Source organism: Dipodomys ordii, unplaced genomic scaffold (assembly GCF_000151885.1).
Source record: "Dipodomys ordii isolate 6190 unplaced genomic scaffold, Dord_2.0 Scaffold88, whole genome shotgun sequence".
Lineage (NCBI taxonomy): Eukaryota > Metazoa > Chordata > Mammalia > Rodentia > Heteromyidae > Dipodomys > Dipodomys ordii.
The window spans coordinates 2,641,738-2,661,739 of NW_012267304.1; the positions used below are offsets into that span (position 1 = coordinate 2,641,738).

General features: G+C 37.8%; 2 protein-coding genes across 2 annotated transcripts in view; one reads left to right on the forward strand and one right to left on the reverse strand.

Moving 5' to 3' along the window:
* The window catches only part of Nup62cl (nucleoporin 62kDa C-terminal like), a 63,214-nt gene extending 47,590 nt beyond the window's left edge, over nt 1–15,624 (reverse strand). The window contains exons 1-3 of the mRNA XM_013025840.1: nt 15,610–15,624; nt 8,622–8,722; nt 8,305–8,445 (exon numbers count right to left, since the gene is read on the reverse strand). Coding sequence (XP_012881294.1) covers nt 8,305–8,445; nt 8,622–8,722; nt 15,610–15,624 — 257 coding nt within the window. The remainder of the gene's footprint in view (nt 1–8,304; nt 8,446–8,621; nt 8,723–15,609) is intronic.
* A 636-nt stretch (nt 15,625–16,260) lies between these two features.
* The window catches only part of Pih1d3 (PIH1 domain containing 3), a 32,114-nt gene continuing 28,372 nt past the window's right edge, over nt 16,261–20,002 (forward strand). The window contains exon 1 of the mRNA XM_013025841.1: nt 16,261–16,407. Within this exon, the coding sequence (XP_012881295.1) occupies nt 16,261–16,407 (147 nt within the window). The remainder of the gene's footprint in view (nt 16,408–20,002) is intronic.

Consider the following 20,002-nt stretch of genomic DNA (forward strand, 5'->3'; position numbering starts at 1 on the left):
TAATTGGAGATGGAGTCATAGGGACTCCAGGCTTACTTCAAACCATGATTCTCCATGTCTTGGCTTCCTGAGTAGCTAAGATTACAGGTGTGAGCCACTGATTATAGTGCACAGCTAGAAAAAGTTGTGTTTTTTTAACTCCAAAACCAAGATAAGTTTTCTAAATAATGAAAGCCTGAGGTCTGGGGTGGTATCTCAGTGGTACAGCACTTTTCTGGCATGTGTGAGGCCCTAGGATCAATCCCCAGCATTGCAAAAATAAGTGTGATATAGCAGAAGACTGGAAATTTATATGAATGAGGTCACACTTTCAGTGAACTACCTTAACAGTTACAAAATTTGAAAAGGAAAGGCCAGGGTGGTATCAAAAGGGAGGATAGTGGAAGGACTTAAGAGACAATCTTAAAGAAGCTGAGCCCAAGGGACTGCAGGCATAGAGAGTGAAGACTGACAGGGCCTCCCAACCCATGTGGAAAGCAGGTGGATGGACCCAAGAGAGAGGAGGGAAGACAAGTTATAGACCGGTTAGAAGGGCAAAAGATGAAAAAACGTGAGAGAATAAGTCAAGAAAAAAGGTGAAAGGTATGCAAATGTTAAACATAGTTTAAATGTTAAATATAGTTTAGAAATGTGCAGATTAGCCTAGAGCTGATAGCTCATAGTTGTAATACTAGCTACTCACAAGGCTTAGATCTGAGGATCAAAGTTCAAAGTCAGCCTGGGCAATAAAGTCTGTGAGACTCCTTTCTCCAATCAATCATCGGAAAGCTGAAGTGGAACTGTGGCTCAAGTGGTAGAGCAATGGCCTTGAGCAAAAAAGCTTTAGGACAGTGTTCAGACCAACTTCAAGTCCCAGAACTGGTACCAAAAAATGCACATATTTAGAAGAACAGGGCCCAAAACATTGGAGAAATATAGAAAAAAAGAGAAAGAACGGGGAAAAAACTGGAGAAGACTGAATTATGGTATTCAAAATTAAAATCCTTTACTCTTTTATAAGTATGATAAGCAAAGTTGTTATTTTTTTATTTGTCAGTATTAGGGTTTGAACTCACGGCCTCACAATTGTTAGGTAGGCACTCTACAGCTGAGCTACACATCCAGACCTTTTTTGAGCTTATTTTCAAGATAGGGTCTTACTTCCTGCTGAGGAGTGTACCTGGATCTCGATCTTCCTATTTTGCACTTCCTACTAAAGATACATGCCATAATGCCCAGTTTCTTACCTATGGTCTTTTCTGCAAAGGGCTGGCCTTGAACTGTGATCCTCCTGATGTCAGCCTACCAAATATTAGCATTAAAGTATGAGCACTGGCACTCAGTTAAGGCTATCATTTAAACAAGTCAAAAACTGCCAGGAGTGGTGCTGGTGGCTCACACCTATAAACCTAACTACTCAGGAGGCTGAGACCTGAGGATCATGGTTCAAGTTTCAAAGTCAGCTCAGGCAGGAAAATCCATGAGACTTATCTCCAATTAACCAGCAGAAAACCAGAAGTGGCACTATGGCTCATGTGGTAGAGTGCTAGCCTTGAGCTGAAGAGCTCAGGGTCAGTGCCCAGGCCCAGATTTCAAGCCCCATGACTGACAAAAACAAAACAAAACTGCCAGGTGTGGTGGTTCAAGCCTGTAATCCTAGCTATTTATGAGGCTGGTATTTGAGAATCAAGGTTCAAGGTTGGTCTAGGCAAGAAAAAGTCTTAAGATTCTATCCCAACCAATAACTGGACACAGTAGCACTCACCTGTCATCCCAGTAACATGAAGATGCATAACTAAGAGAATCACAGTCGAAGCTAGCTTAGGCATAAAAGGAAGACACTATCTGAAAAATTGTAACTGGCCAGATGCCAGTGGCTCATGTCTGTAATCTTAGCTATTCAGGTGGTTGAGAACTGGAGAGTCTGTTTCACATCCAGCCCAGGCTGAAAAGTCTACAAGACTCCTTCTCCAAAATAACCAGGAAATTATGTGTACTTAAAAAATATGAACATGATTTCTAGTCTTTCAAATCAACTTCTCTATTTTACCACAGAAAGATCTGCCTTTAATAAAAAGTACCCTTGGGAGGAAATAAAATAATCAGAAAAAAGCCAGGTAGGAGGCATGGCTTAAGTGGTAGAACACTAGCTGAATAAGCAAGCCAAACAAATTGCAAGGATCTTAGCTAGTCCAAACTCTGATGCCCGTAAAAACAAAACAAAACAAAAAACAAAAGCAACATAAAAAGGCTTGCAGTGTGGATAAAGTGGCTAAAACACCTGTTTAGTGAGTGTGAGACCTTGAGTTTATTAACCCCTAAAAAATCTTACCAAAATAAAATAATAATCTGACAGCGCTCAGGCCCAGAGTTCAGGCCCCACGACCGGACCAAAAAAAAAAAAAAATCTGGTTAACGTAACTTGAAGTCTTCATTGTTACTATTTTCAGAAACTCTCTCCACAAAAAAAATAAAGCTATCAAGTATATGCTTTTGAAAGATAAGCATGATTCTTGTTTGGAATTTTACATTTTTATTTTGGTAAAATATACAAAACACAAAAGTCGCCACATTATTGTTAATTACAAATTCAATGGCACTAAGTACATTCACTATGCCATTTAACTCTCATCAGTATTAGAAAACCTTTTCATCTTCCCAAACAGAAACTACATTGCTTGAATTCATTCTCTCTACTCCCAAACCTGGCAATCCCTCTTACATTCTGTATCTGAATTTCCTCATTTTAGGTACTTCATGTAAGTGAGGAAATACGTGTCTGATTTATATATGAATATTTGTACAGATTTTTAAAAATCCCTGCAAACAACCAACAGAGACACAGGAATGAAGATTTTAAAAAGGGATATTGTCATGCAATAGAATACAGAAATAAAAATAGATACAGTTAAAAGACTTAAAAAAAACTGTATTGGCCATAAAATGTTACAGTAGAGTAACTCCAGTACACCATTTATATAAATGTGAAGGACACAAACATATATTACAATTCATTTATGGCAACATTTCAGTGCACTTCATAAAAGCAATTATCTGGAATGGGAAGGAAATGAAACTAGAAAGGTATAGAATGAGGTGGCCGTACTGATTTACTTTCTTTTTAAAAAATGCGGGGGAGGGGGTGTTGAAGGAGTAGCTCTGTGGTAGTCAACATATTTGAGGTCCTGGGTTCAATCTCCAGTTTAACAAAAAGCAGCACCTGGAAAATGCTAATAATAGTTAAATATTTGCTGAGTATATGAGTGATGATGAATAGTTGTATTTTTCTGTTCAAAGTATTGCACAATTTTTTTTTCTGGGCCATGGGGCTTGAACTCAGGGCCCAGGCACTGTACCTGACCTTTTTTGCTCAAGGCTAGTGCTCTACCAATTTGAGCCACTTCTGGTTTTCTGGTGGTTAATTGGAGATGAGTCTCACATTGAGGCCAAAGGAGGATAGGAGTAGATGACAAAGGCTAAATAGCTATGTACATATGATTGTATAAAATAGTATTTTCTGAAATGAACTCCAAGAAAAGGAAACAAGAGGTTTTTTTTTAAGTTGCTGCTGTTGCTGTTTTTGTTTTCTTTTCCTATTTTCTTGTTAGTGTCTTTTTATTTGAGAGGGTAAGGGGGAGCACAGAAAAGGTGGAACAAGGGGTGAACAAATAAAACAGTGGTATTCACTAGGCACTATGTGGAAAATGAAATGTATATCTTGTTGGTGGGGATGGGAGGGAAAAACTGGGAGAGAGCAAGGGAAGGGGAGGCATGGTTCAAAATTGTACACATTACCTTAATCATGTAACTGTAATGTCTCTTATATTACCTCTACAATAACAAGTAAAAGTAAGTGTCTCAGACTTTCCTGCCCAGGCTGGCTTCAAACCATGATCCTCTTGAATAGCTAGGATTACAGGTGTGAGCCACTGGCACCTGGCTGCACAATTTTTTAAAAGGACTACTCAGTATTCTGTAATAACAGACAGTACATGTGCTCTGTACACAGAGAAACAGAGAGACAGAGAGAGATGTTATAAGATTAATTATAGCTTTTATTCCTCTAGTAAACTTAATTGGCTGCTTTATTAAAAATTTTAAAATTACATATTAATCCATATTCATATAATATTTGGGAAAGATATTCATAAAGAAGGTTAATAAATATGTCATTATGGCACTTGAAACTGCTTGAGCCTGCTATGATTCATATATTTTAAAGCAAGTCATTTTGAAAATGTCTATACTTACTAATTTAAAAAATATATTCAACCTAACGCATATGTATAAAGTACATTACAGTTGGTTACTGCTGCTCTAGCATATACAAACTGGAGGCCAGACAATGCCAGTGACTCATACCTATAATCCTACCTTACTCCAAAGCTGAGATGTGAGGATCATGGTTTGAAGCTAACTGGGCACATAAATCCTTGAGACCCTTATTTCCAAATAATTAGCAAAAAGCTAAAAGTGGAGGTGTGGCTTAAATGGCAGAGCACCATCCTTGAGTGAAAAAGCCGAGTGTGAAGTCTTGTACCAGATCCAGTACCAGCTTGTGCATGGTTTGAACCCAGCCCAAGCAGCAAAGTCCTTGAGACTCTTCCCCAAATAAGCACCAGAAAAGCTGACTGTGGAGATGTGGCTAAAAGCTCAGGAATAGACCCCAAGACTGGCACAAAAAAGTTAATATTTAGACACATTTTACTCTATTCATCTTGGTTAGAGTAGGATTATAAATTCAGAATGATTGTTCTCATATCCAAATCACTCTCCTATTTACCATGTTTCCTGTCAATCTCAGTGCAATGTAAGACTGAAGTTGTAGAAATGATCTTAAGTAATCAAGATGAGATAACTTTTCTATTACTACTTTACTTTATTGCTGGTTAATTTATTTTAGTAAATACACTATATCCTACTTATGTAATATTAAAGTAATATTAATTATACAGAAGTTAAAGACCAAACATAGAAAAACATACCCAGGACAATTTTCAGTAAATTGAACAACAAACAAAAAAATGTGTAACAAGGATTACAATTCTATAAAAATATGGGCATATATGGATATGGATAAAGACAAGAGAAGAACAAACCATCACATTATGATAAAGAAGGTGAAATTTTTCATCTTTAATTTTTTATGTCAAGTTAATAAATTATTTCATCAATGTTTTAAAGGAGTTACCCTCTTTATTATAAAAAGGTTAAATTATGTCCTTTGTATAACTCTAAGCCCCCAGAAATATTAGAGTATTTTAAAATCTTTTACAAAATTTCTCATTTCATTACATTAAAATCTAACTAGCTCTGTGCAAGGCAAGTCAGGGGAGCTTTCCCTATCTCAATTTCTGCCTATAGATCTGATTTGCTATCAAAGGTAAGAATATTAGACTTAATCAAATAAGTTCTAATCTTTGAGATCCACTCAGGAACAGCATGACTCTGTGTAAGTCAGTGGGCATCTTTAATCCTGATGCTCCACAACCTTGAAGTTTCAGTACTTAGGGCATTCTCTTTAGAAGCAAAGTGCTTGAAGTTTTATCTCAGATCATGGAGTCCAATGTTCAGCACATTATTTTCCCAGAGCAGAGAAGATAAAGGAGGTAAGAGAGGTAGGGGATGGGTCCGTGAGCTGTATGAGTCTCAGAAAGAAAGAAAGGGAAAATGAGAGAGAGAATGTAAACAGAGAAAGGAGACAAAAAGTGAAATCAGAGAGAAGGGAAAAGACAAAAGAAAAAGATTATAAATGAGTGGAGAAAGGAAAAGAGAATGAAGAGAGAGGAAAGGAGAAAAGGTGAAAGAGAAAGAATGAGAAAGAGAGAAAGAACCAGTGAAGAGAGAGGGAAAAGATGGAAAGGAACAAAGGGAGAGAAAAAAGAAGGAACAGAGAAAGGGAGAGACAGGAAAGAGAAGCAAAAATGGACTAAGAGAGGAGAAAGAGAAAATGTGAGAGAAAAGAAAGAAAAGGTAAAAGAAAGGGATAGAGAAAAGAGAAGAGGCAAAGGGAGAAAGGAGAAAGACAAAGGGACAAAGAGAAAAAGAGGAAAGAAGAGAGCAAGGAACAGAGTGAAAGAGGTGAGAAATAAAAAGAGAAAAAGAAAAAAGAATAAAAGAGAAAAGGAAAGAAAAAGAGAAAACAATGAGAAAAGAGAAAGAACAAGAGATAAAGGGAAAAGGGAGGAAGAAAGTTAAAAAGGAGAAAGTAAGATGAAAAAGGAAGGAGAAAAGAAGAAAAGGGGGAATAAAGGGGTGTGAAGAACATAAAAGAAAAAAGAATGAAAGAGGAAGAGAGAAAAGGAGCTAGAGAAAGGAAGAAAAATGGAGAGAAAAAGGAAGGACAGAAAGGAACAAAGAAAATGAGAGAGAAAGAAAGGAGAAAAGGATGAAAGGCAAAGAGAAATAAAAGAGGGGAAAGTAAATGAAAGAGAGAAAGAAAAAGACAGAAAGAAGTGAAAATAAGGAAAAAAGAAAGGGAGGGAGGGAAGAAGAGAATGAGAGAGAGAGAGAGAAGAAGTGAGTAAGGTGGCTCACACCTGTAATCCCAGCTATTTATAACATAGAAATCTGAACAATTGCCTTTGGAGAGCAAAAAGTTAAGGAGACCCTCCATCTCAACAAAACAAGCCAGGCATGGTGGCAAACTCTGTGACCAATCTCTTGAGAAACACAGGTAAGAGGAATAGGTAGGAAAATCGCAGTTTGAGGGTGCTCCAGGGAAAAACAGGGGATGCTTACCTGGAAAATAACAAAAACAGCAAGAGAAGTCGGGTGCTGGTGGCTTACGCATGTAATCCTGGGTATGCAGGAGTCTGAGAGCTGAGGATTGCAGTTCAAAGCCAGCCCAGGCAGGAAAGACATGAGACTCATCCCCAATTAACTACCAAAAAGCCGGAAGTGGAGCTGTAGCTGAAGTGGTAAAGAGCAAGCCTTGAGCAAAAAAGCTCAGGGACAACGCCCAGGCCCGAGTTTAAGCCCCAGGACCGCCCCCTCCTCCCGCCTCCAACATAAAATTGCTAGGGATATAATAAAAGTGGTAGCGCAAAATACAGAGGGGAAAGCCAACAAAAAGAAGAGAGGAGATAGAATAACATATGTTGGAAACTCCACAAATTCAAGACTCTTAAACTGAATATTCGCAGTAATAAGGGGAATTATAACATAGGTAATGACTTGGCCCATAAGCGTATAATTTCAAGGTATCAATAGCAAATATTTTACCTCCATTTTTTTCTTTACCGTGGATAAAAACGAACAAAACAGATAAATTATTCAAAGTTCACTATCGCCTGTGCCAGATGGAGTGCAAGTTAAGAAAAGCCTAGCAGGAAACAGAACAAGTTTAATGCATTCATAATCGAATTTCAATCCTTTGATAACCAAAGCTATTCATTAAAACCATCCTATCTCTCAGGGCTTGCAACAGCAATAATGTTTGGGAGAGGGATGTGAGGGTGGCGTAAGTAAGTTAGTTCCGATTATTCCAAACCATTCCACCTTCACTTTGCCAAGATTAAAAACCAACCCCCGGCTCAGCACTGGTGGCTCATGCCTGTAATTTAGCTGTTCAGGAGGCTGAGATCTGAACATTAAGGTTGGAAGCCTGCCCCGGCCGAAAAGTTCGTGAGACTCTCCTTATGTCCAATAAACTACCAAAAAGCCAGAAGTGGAGCTGTGGTTCAAGTAGCAGAGCTCTAGCCTGGAGCACAAGTTTCAAGGTCTTGAGTTCAAACCGCAGGACCGCACCACACACACACACACACACACACACTCACACTCACACTCACACACACACACACACGACATCTTGGGAAAACCGAAGCCATAACTCCACCTTGAAGTGAAGACACCAAGGGGCTCTAACTCCGCCCCCAGGTGAAGAAACCGCGTGGCCATGTCTCTATCCCCACCTGAAGACACCCACATCTCAAACACGCCTTCATTTCTCCGTAACGAAGTTTTTGGAAAAAGCACTGAGACATGCGATCGTCCCAGGAATAGGTGCCAAGGATCACGGAGGATGAAAGCCACCATTCCACCTTCACCCGGGCGCGATGCGCTGGACAACCGCACCACGAATGGGGGAGGAGGGGCGTGGGGGAGAAAGTGCCACAGAATTACCAAAAGTGTCCGAACCACTGGCTTCTGCTCAGAGCCTTATCCCTCAGCGCCCGCAGATCCACTCCACTTCTGAGGGATATGACAAAAGTTATTAAAGACTAATTCTGCCGAACTAGAATTTAGTACCAAAAGGGGGCAAAAAAAAAAAAAACCAGAACGTAGAGCAAAGTCTGGGGGAAAATGAAAAGTCCTAAAATTTACCTCAGATTTAGGAGCAAAGTTAACTTGAGGGCTTCTGATGCCGCGAAGCGACTGAAGGGGGGCGGACCCGGACGACTGGGTGGTGAAGTGACCTCGCGGTGAGCCGCTCGCGGAGAACGAGGCTCCTGTGCGGGGGTCGACCTACTTAACGAGAAGGGGCGGTACGTGACCCTGAACGGGACGCGCTCTGATTGGTGTATTCTGGTATTGGTTCAAAGGACACTTTTCTTTGATTGGCCAGGAAAGTCAAGCGAGAAGAGGGAGGGGTTGGACGGGTAAGAAAGTTGTTCCCTAGACAACGGAGACGCAGCACTCACCGTCGCGTTTTCTGAGGTGTCCCGCGTCGGGAACAAGGTGAGGAAACTCGGACCTCAAGACGGGAGGTCGTCAAACTTTGGAACTTTACAGAAACTGAGATCTTCAGATATTTTAAAAAGCTACAAGTTCAGGCAAGCAAAACTAAATCTCACTTTCCTAGAGAAGCAGAATAACTGCCTTACAAAACTCGGACCGCGGTTGTGACAGATGAGACAGTAGGAAGTCAAAGGATGAGTACTGACTAACGGTCGGCCAAGCAGCTTGTCTCAACTTTCACTTTAATCCGTCCTCCCTCTCTCATTTAAAATGACTAAGTTAAGCTTTTCTTATAATAGATTTATTTTAGACTACTATTTTAGGCAAGATTTATCTTAAACTAATATGCCCAGGTTGGGGTCTATTTTGGCAATTGGAAATAGATAATATTGCTCGGACTGAAAAAAAAATAAAAGGTTGTTGCCACTGTGTCGTGAATGCCACTGTGAGAACAACATTTAGACTTTGAGAATTTCTGTTGCCTGGAGTTCTAATTGATCTTCACCTGGTTTGTTCTGGAGCTGGCAAGGCAGATCTGCACTCTGGAGGAGCCTTGAATTTATAGAACTGTTAACAAACCAAGGGCTGATTAGCAAAGTAGACAGGTTTTTTTTTTGTTCACAATGTGTTTCAAAAAGCGAGAAGCTGGAAATATATATCTATACTTATATATATATATATATATATATATATATATATTCTGAATGAAGGAACGAAATGGAGTTCAACTGGAACTGTTGATAGGAATCAATAACAGACTTGGCCTTGAAGAAAATAGGCCTGTTAGTTGGGGAGAAAATTTCAAAGTTCTAGAAAGAACATTTGCAATAATTAGTATACGTCTAGGATAATTTTATCAGATGAGCAGAAAAGCTCAAAAGCTATGTACATATGACCATATAAGATGATGCTAAGCGAAATGAACCCCAAGATATGGACACTAGAGGTCTTTCTTTGTTGTTGTTGTTTTTAATGTACTATGTGATGTTTTTTTATTTCCTTTGTATGTTCTTCCCCTTATGGTATATCCCCTGTTGTCACTGTACTTGATTTTAGTACCTGCATTTTGTACATACATTTTATCTAATTTGGGGAGGGGAAGGGGAATAACAAAACCAAGGACACAGGATGAGCCATTGCAACAATGAGAGACATATAAGACACTATATTGGAAATGAACTTTACAACTTTGGGGGAGAGTGACGGAGGTGGGGGAGGGAAGGGATAGTGGAAAAACAACAAGGGGTGGTAACAATGCTCCACAAGAAATGTACTCATTACCTTACTCATATAACTATAACCCCTTTGTACAGCACCTTTACAATAAAATAAAATTTTAAAAAAGGATATTTGCCACCTCAACTGAGAAAGGGGGAAAAAATCTATGGCTTAGCATACCAAGTTCATCTGAAATGTATGACACACCTTTCGATAACAAAGGGAAAACTCTATGGAAACAAGATTTGTGTGTGTGTGTGTGTGTGTGTGTGTGTGTACCTACTAGTACTGGAGCTTGAACTCAGCACCTTTTTTTTTCCCCCTTTCCACTCAAGGCTGCTGCTAAACCACTTGAGCCATACCCCTACTTCTAACAAAACATTTTCATCTCCATTTAAAAACTCATTTTGGCCAGATGCTGGTCACTCAAGCCTTGTAATCCTAGCTACACAAAAGACTGAGATCTGAAGATCATGGTTGAAAGCCAGACCCATCGGTAAAGTCCACAAGGCTCTTATCTCCAATCTCCAATTAACCACCAGAAAATCAGAAGTAGAGTCACATAAGGTTGTTAGGCACTCAGTGTAAATAGATGGTTAAAATGATAAATCAAAAATCAGAAGAAATATGTTTTCAACTTAGGTGCATGGAAAATTTCAGGTACTTCCTGAAAGTGTCCTCCACTAAAGATATCTTAAAATTGTGATATATATATATATATATATATATATGTGTGTGTGTGTGTGTGTGTGTGTGTGTGAATTACATAGTTAAAAATATTTTAAACGTGTTTAGTTCCCATAGTTAAATATAAACAGGTATATTTGATAGTAATGAAAGAAACTTAAAAATGAAAAACTTCTTGGGTTTTGTAAAGACACACTTCAAATGAATTATTTTTATTCAATCCAGGGCCTCCCACATGCTTAAGCATGCTATCTACCATTGAACTACACTGTCAGTCTGCAAATGAAATATTTTTAACAGTCATGGAATTGATAACAATAATTATAAAAATATTTTTAAAGATGTGGGGATAAGGGGAAGGTGTATTGCACAATGGTAGAGCACTTGCCAACAAGCTCAAAGCCTTATGCTAAATCCCCAGCATCGCCAAAAAAAGTAAAAGAAAAAATAAGCAGTGTATTTAACATAGATATAGGCAGAGATGATATGATGTTTACTTTTGTGTTTACAGAAGAATTTTAATGCAGGAATTGTTAAATAAGGCACTATATAAATATAATTTCAAAAGAAATGCCAAATTGATGTCAAGAATAAACAGATTTTTGAATGTTTTGAAATCATTCATCCATAGAGAACCAGAATTCTACTGGAGAATATATTTTTACCTATTTACTTAGGTTCCAATGGAATAATATTTGGTGATTCTGTGTTACTCTGATTTTATTTACCACGTATACATGAATTAATAAAATATTTATTTTAGTTTGCACAGCTGGCGCTCTATCACTTGAGCCATGCCTGCAACTTTACTTTTTGGAGATTATTTTGGAAGTGGAGTTTCATGGATTTTTCTGGATGGGTTAGCTTTCAAACTGAAATACTCAGAATGTTAGCCTCCTGACTAGGATTACAAGCGTGAGCCAGCTACACCTGTCTTAGACCTTGTGAAAAATCACTATTCTATCCAAGTTTCTAGGCAAACAGAAAACTACACTCCAAAATATAAAGGCAAAACTAGACACTATGTTGAAAATGAACTATACAACTTGTGGGGAAAGAGGGTCAGGAGGTAAAATCTGGGAGAAAATCTGGGAGGTGACACTGTTCAAAAAGAAATGTACTCATTACCTGACTTACATAACTATAACCCCTCTGTATATCACTTTTACAATAACAAAAATATAAATATAAAGGAAGAAAATTATAGGATATGTTTAATGAGCCATTTTGTTTTTAACATACAGGAAAGGCAGAAAATTAGGCTAGGACTTTATCCTGAAGGATTTTGATTACCACTCTCAAAGTGAACTCAGATATATATCAAATTTACAAGTAGAACTAGATAACACTGGATAGTTAATCAGAAGGTATCTTCTGTTGTGTTTTTAAAAAGTCTGTTCTTTGTGTGTCAAATGATTTTTAATATATTTTATTATTTTAGAGTGTTAGATGTCTAAATACACCAATAGGGCCTTTTCTATTGAATTTAGCATATTTTCCAAAAATTCACACAATGTTTTGGGTGTGTGTGGGTGTAACTGTACTGGGGTTTGAAATGAAGGCCTTGTCCTTCCTAGGCAGATGTTCTACCACTTGAGCCATGACTCCAAGTCCATTTTTGCTTTAGTTATTTTTAAGGTAGGCTCTCAAGAGAAGTTATTTCTTTATGTTGTACAGGGCTGATCTCAGATTGCAATCCTCCTACCTTGGTCTCCTTGTAGTTGAGTGTACAAACATAAGCTACCACACTGCTTATCTATTGGGATGGAGTCTTACTAATGTTTGCCCAGGCTAGCTTCTAACAATGATACTCCCAATCTTCACCTCCAGAAAGCTGGAATTACAGGTGTGCACCATCACATTAGGGTCATTTTCTCTTTTCATATTTTGAATTATTTAGGTATTCACAAAATATTTGTGACTATTTTGTTTCTCAAAATGTATTAACAAACATATTTGTTATATTGTATGTATAATTACTACCTTTGATACAGTAAGAATTACTCAAAGTACAAGTATTATCATATTTCTAGTCCATATAGCTATAATGAAAGTCTGTCATTTTATACCAGCATAATTTGGAAACCCAATTTCGGATATGCTTCAGATATATAAAGTATCATGAATATTTTGTCTTCATATATTCCAAGAAGTGGCATCCCCTTTAATATAGTCATTTTGAAAGTCTAACCTACATAGTCTAATGATGTTACTAATGCTTACATTACTTTAAAAATTCTTCTTCATGGGGCTTGGAAGTTGGCTCAGTGGTAGAGTACTTGCCTTGCATGCATGAGGCCCTCAGTTTGATTCCTCAGCACCACATAAGCAGAAAAAAGGTTGAAGTGGGGCTGAGGCTCAAGTGGTAGAGTGCTAGTCTACAGCTGAAGAGCCAAGGGACAGCGCCCAGGCCCAGAGTTCAGGCCCCATGACCGACAAAAAAAAAAAATCCTCTTTCAGAATTACCTGAGCCCTTAGCACATTCTTTTAAATATCTTCAATGAAGCAAATCTTTGGATTGTGAAAGTAGATGTGATATCTAGATATATTTAGAAATCACTTGGGGATGAGTCTGCTGTGTAATCTCAATGAATAATATTTTTTCTTGGTAGGACCTATGAAGGCAATTCCAAAAGAAAAGACAAATTCCAAAATACTTTGAGCATTGATAAAATAATTTACATCAGTATGTAACCTTCCAATGTTACTATTCTGAAATGCCACATTCCTGCGAATTTAAAGCATGCTTCTTATGGTATTCATCAACTTTTGACTATGTTCTAACTCCAGTGATTGAAGATGTTCTGTATATAGGTATAGCTTCCCATTGGTCACAATGCTCTGAGTTTTGATCCTTCCCAAGTAGCTGGTAAGGATTTAGAAGTAATCTGTTTTTCCAGAATCCTGTGTCCAGTGCACCCACTGACCCATAACCTACATTCATCACTTCCACTGCCGGTACTCAGGTGACACAAAAAAGCCACTGATGCACTGCCTGGCTTGTTTTCTCCTTGCCACAGGGACATTGAGCCTTGTGCTAACTCTAAACCTCCATCTAATTGCCAACATCTCCCTATGGGCAGAAACCCCTGCTGTCACATCCTTACTAAACAGATTAAACCATATGAATATTCTGATTGCTACTTCAGACACTGTTTTGGGGACATCTGATTACTTTTCTTATGGGTTAGCTTTAATGGTCCCAGGTGTGTGTGTGTGTGTGTGTGTGTGTGTGTGTGTGTGTGTGTGTGTGTGTGTGTGTGTGTGTGTGTGTGTGTCTGGTATTACTGGTGCTTGATTGGAGATAGGAGTCTCATGGACTTTCCTGCCTGGACTTCCTTAGAACCGCTCCTCAGATTTCAGCCTCTTGAATAGCTAGGATTACAGGCATGAGCCACTGGTTCTGGCTCGGGTTTTTGTTTTTGTTTTTTAATTTCAACAGCATACTGAATTCTCCAGAGGCTTGTGGTAAAGTACCTTTCAATACTGTCCCTGTGTGCATATAATAATGATTTTTTTTGGGGGGGTCCGGTCGTGGGGCCTGAACTCTGGGCCTGGGCGCTGTCCCTCAGCTCTTCAGCTCAAGGCTAGCGCTCTACCACTTGAGCCCCAGCGCCACTTCTGGCTTTTTTCTTTTTGGTTATGTGGTGCTGAGGAATGGAACCCAGGGCCTCATGCATGCCAGGCAAGCGTTCTACCACTGAGCCACCTTCCCAGCCCCAATAATGATTTTTTTAAATTTTATTTTATTTTTGTGGACATACTGTACAGAGGGATTACAATTACATGGGCAGGATAATGCGTACATTTCTTATCAAGCATTGCAGCCTCCTCCTTTGTTGATTTATATATATATAGCTTTATGTACCTTACCAAACTCTTTCACTTTGTTGCATAATTTGGCCATAACAACACTATTATAAAGTAATGATATAATAATTTCTACTATATTTGTTTCTTCAACATCTCATTGTATAACCTTTAACTCAAAAATACTAATTTTATCTGATATCTGGATGTATTTTTCACTTTTTATCATCCAAGGTAGCAAATGTTTCAATAAACATTTTTTCTTTTAATTATAGGTAAATATTTAATGAACACCTAGTCAACTAAGTATTTTCAAAGCTAAACAAGAGTCTCTGTGTTTAACATAATGTGCCAATTATTCATTTCCATAGCAGCCTACCATACCACACAGCAAGAGAAAATTGTTTTATCACCTTTTATGTCACGTTTTCCAATTTAATGAGTTTTCAATGTAATGAATTTTATCATTAACTTATTCTACTTTATTATTAGAAGTGATATTTATGCCAAGTAAAATTAAACTTCTCAAGAACTAATAATAACTGAAACATATTGCGTGCTTACTATATATCAGGTACTATTTCAATGTCCTTTACAGTATTAAGCTGTTTAATCTTTCTAGCAACTTAGAGATAGACACTTATTATCCCCATCTTACAGAAAAAGAAAATTAGACATAGAGAGTTTAACTAATGTGCCCAAAGTCACAGAGCTTAGAAGTAAATAATTGATACCCAAGCAGCATGAACCTGGCACCTCTATAATATATTGCCTCTATACTAGAGGTAGAGGGCAATGTAATATTTGTTTCATACCTTTTCCACTCTAATAGTTATTAATATTATCTTGATATTTAACAAAGAAGGTAAAAGTAATGGTGAAGCATAAGAAAAAGCTTTGTAAAATGCCATCTGCTTGCAGATTGATTTTGACAAATAATTACAGCAGCACACATATTACCATTCTAAGCACAATGCACAAAGCCTTGTCATTTAATGAAAACACTAAAGAAAAGTACTTCCTGAGAGTTAATTTCATAAAATGATGTTTAAGAAATATTATGAGAATTATAGAAGAGAATACTATTATATTTATGCCCAAATCACTAAAAATATGCCTAATTGCATGGTCTTTATTCAGGTTATTATGGTCTGACATCTATGGAAAAAAAAACATTGGCATACATTAGTTGAATAAGGGAGTTTTCATTGTGACATTTCTATATGTGTAATATACCTCATCTACCTCCATTCCCACATCTCCCTCATTCCCTTCACCTTCTTAAAACAATTTCAACAGGTTTGATTTTTCTATTTTCATATGCTCATATGAAGTACTTCAACCTCTTCACCCTCACTCACCCTCTGTTCCCTGCCACCTCTGATTTTATTTATTATTTATTTTTTTAATTTTTATTTTTCTTTATTGTGAAAATACTGTACAGAGGGGTTACAATTACATGGGCAAGATAATGGGTACATTTCTTATCAAGCATTGTAGCCTCCTTCTTTGTTTCCCCTTCCCATCCCTTCCCATCTTCCCCCCCACCCCCCCACCCAATCCTTCCCCCCCCCCACCAAAGCCACCAGATTTCTTATTCTAAATACAACAACAGAGATTAGTTTAAAAATTGATGGTATAATTGTAGGTAGTTGTGATTTTTTGTTTCAACTTTTAATGTGTCATTTCTAACAAGAATACTGTTGTTAGAATCGGAAAAATATTTATTTTATTGTGCATGAACTTTCAGTAAAGTCAATAAAGTGACCTGTGAAGAGTTTCCAAATAGCATTGTAATGTTAGGCCTCCATACAGTCCATTAGAAATCAAGATTAAGCACAGGGGTACAAATAATCCAAGACTTATATCTTAATATCTTCTTCAGATATGGAACCTGATAATATGGACCCAGAAAATACAGAATTGGAAAGTAGAGGAGTTGAAATGGTTACTTCTGTCTCTGCACTCCAGGCATTGTCTAACCTGCTTTATCCTGAAGGAGAGGAAGAAGAAGAAGATTTTGACTCTGAACAGGTAACTATATACCTACAGATGCATTAGTTTTGTCCAGGGAAATTGGGAACTTTATTTGAACAACTTGTTCTCTTCTCACTGTGTGAGCAGAGCTGTGTCATCTACACATTTATAGGAGGCTGAAGGGCTAGTTATTCATAAGAGTCTAACCTGTAATACATTTCTACCAAACATAATTACATATTTTTTCCAAATCACCTGAACACTGAATAGAAAAATAGTTCTGTAACTATGGTAGCAGTAGCCACATTTCAACATTTTGTCATTTTATATTTATGGTCAAAGTCTGCCTGACAATCATTGCACAAACTGTAACTAGGACTATTTATGCCTAGACAATTATTTCTATAAAATAAACATTTTCAGTATGCAAGACTAATTGGGCCCTCAAGTTTCAGTCCCTTAATTTTTAAAAAATATGTCTACACATGAAAACAGAACAGAAAATACATGGAGCCAAATAAGCTAGGACAAACTAGCTTCAACCTACTGAAATTGGCTTTCCAGCACATACTCCAAGAACTGTGAAGTGTAATTAGTGAGTGGCATTTGGGGTCAGGACAAGTAACACTAGGAAGCCTTAGCAAGAGGGGCTTCCTTTGGAATAGAAGGGATCCTTGTACTGACTCTTCACCTTTCACTCCAAGAACATTGCTATTTTTTCCAGAACAGCTAGAATTTTTTTTTTTTTTGGTGGTGGAACTTGAACTCTGGGCCTGGGCACTGTCCCTCAGCTCTTCAGCTCGAGGCTAGCACTCTATCACTTGAGCCACAGCACCACTTCCGGTTTTCTGGTGGTTAATTGTAAGAATCTCACTGAATTTCCTGCCCGAGCTGGCTTTGAACCACGATCCTGAGATCTCAGCCTCCTGAGTAGTTACGATTACAGGCATGAGCCACTGGTGCCTGGCTAGAAAATTTTTTACCACCCTCTTCCCCTCATTCTCCTGCTCCTTAAGTAGCAGTGAACCTTGGCTATTAGACTGCCTAGGGCAAGTAAAGTTTGGGGAAGAAATCTTTTAACAGAGTATTTCTATATTCATAAAATAATTTAAATGAACTTTTCATTCTGGTTGTGAATAAGCTATTTCTCACAAACATGCACATTCATTTCATCCTCCCAAAATTCTTTTTTGCCATTTGTGAACAAAACAAGTTAGATTATGAGTGAACTCATATCAACAGAGGATTATGAATATCTCAGATCAATAATAAATTGAATTTCTTTCCTCCAGCAAGAGCTTAACATGGAACAGGGCAGAAGACATGGAGTGTAAATTATATTTGTAGAAGAGGAAAACTGAGTCAGCTTGGATTCAGGATGAGGAGTAAGGAAGTACTAGTGAGGGGAAAAGGAAACTAAGAAAAATCAGGACATTAACAACTTCATTGGATATAAACAACAAACAAGACAAATGTTCTAAGCAGTGTGCCAGTAAAATTTGGAAAGCTAGGGCATTTTTAGACTACCTTATTTGAAATATCAGAGTAAGAATTTTCTGGTGCCTACATTCTACTAAAGGAAGGATTAGGTCATGAAGAAAAGGTATAATAAGTATTTGAAAGACAGTAATAATGAATATAGTGAAGTGGAACTTGTAAATAGAACTGGGGTAGAAATAAGGATCTTCACAAATGACAAAGCCCAATCCCTTTGGTGTTGATGTCTAGTGTTGTTTATTTGCATCTAGAAATGTTTTCTGGGAGTGTTTATGAGAACAGAGAGACTTTAATATAATTTTACCAAATTGTACAATTTATAAAGGAAAATTACTATAATAATGTATGAATCTGTATATCTGGGTTATGAGCAATTTTGAAATAATTGGTCATTCAGACACCTCAGTACAGATATCATTAGAGGGTATAGAATTAGAGTATCAGTGCAGTGGAAGAATAATTAATGTTTCTGATGAACTATTAAATTTTCCAGGACAGAAACTGCCTTTCATTTTTTTTTACCATGTATTAGTCTGGGGAACTGTGGGATGATTACAAGAGTGATATGTTTTTGAAAATACACTCTCTAAAAACAGCAAGAGAACTGTTGCATACACATTGGTTCATTTACACTACCCCTCTTCTAAATGAATTGTTAAGACCTGGGAGATCGGGAAGTTAGTTTGCCTGCTGTTTTTCAAACTCCTGAGAGGATCTTGAGACCTGTGGGAAATAATGTTCGCCATTCTTCACAGACACTATAAGGATGTTGTTCTGTAATTTTGGAGTGGCAGGAATGGCAATGACAAATAGCTCAGATGATTGCCTATAGATTCATGGTTATAACTAAAAAGATGTCCTTATAGAAAATAATTGGAAAGTTTTGAAAATGTTTTTATGATCACATTTCATCTTTTCACTGGGAATTTTTACTTTTAATCACTTATTTTTACTAGGATAATAAATCAAAAGTCCTCTATTCTGAGATATGGATCCAATTATCTCTTTCCATGGAGAATACACCAATTTTTCTCAGGAATATTCAAGAGGTTCTTTCCACTGATTTTAATTTTCTGTCAGAGACACTTGAAAAAAACAAGAGGCCCTCATGTTCTAAGAAACGCTTTGCTTTGATTGACCATTAGTATTCTGATGATTAATAATTTAATAAAAGTACTACCCATTATATGACCGTAGTGATCAGGAAGAGAAAAAAATGATAAAAAATATTGTCTTGAGATTTTCACATAAAAATGCCTGTAGTGCCTTAAACCCAGATATAGTACTTTTGAATCGCCTTTTTGTAAAGGAATAGTAACTATCTCACATGATTTTGAGATGTCATACATTAATTTATGATTTATAACTCTTGGGCTCATTTAGCATAACAACAGCCCAGGTGAGCTTTTCCACCAGCTGTCAAGGACAGACACTACTCTCCTTGCCCAAATAGGATATTCCAACCTCTGTGTATGTCATGTCTGAAGCCTTAGAAGTTGAGTGCAGGGCCATAAGAAAAGAGAGCTAGAGGTGCCAACTTAGAGCGCTACCACTTGAACCTCAGCCTGGCTTTTTGCTGTTTGTTTGGGGAGTGGTGCTGGTTTTGGGACTTGAACTCAGGGCCTGGTCATTGTACCTAAGCTCTTGTGCTAGCTAGCACCCTACCATTTGAGCCACAGAGACACTTCTGGCTTTTTTTGTTAGTTAATTGGAGATGAGAGTTGCAAGAACATTCTTGTTTGGCTGGCTCAGATCTCGGCCTTTTGAGTAGCTAAAATTACAGGTGTGAGCCATTGGTGCCTGGCTTTGCTGCTTATTTTGGCGATGGAGTCTCTCACACTTTTCTTCCCCACTCTGGCTTAAAACCTTGATCCTCCAGATTTCAACCTCCAGAATAGCTAGGATTAGAGGTTTGTGCCACTAGCACCCAGCAACTTGTTAGTTTTTATTGCTATAAAATGTTCTCATCATTTTATCTCCCTTCTGACCATGACTAGACACAGCCAAAACCCAAAAGTGTCAATGCTTTTCTAATAACATTTGGTTCTAACCTTCATAGAGATGAATGTGGCTCATCCCCATCTCCCCAGGGATACATGATTCAGTGAGCTGGATCTGGGGATTTAGTCTGACCAAAAATCAATTCTGCCTCAGA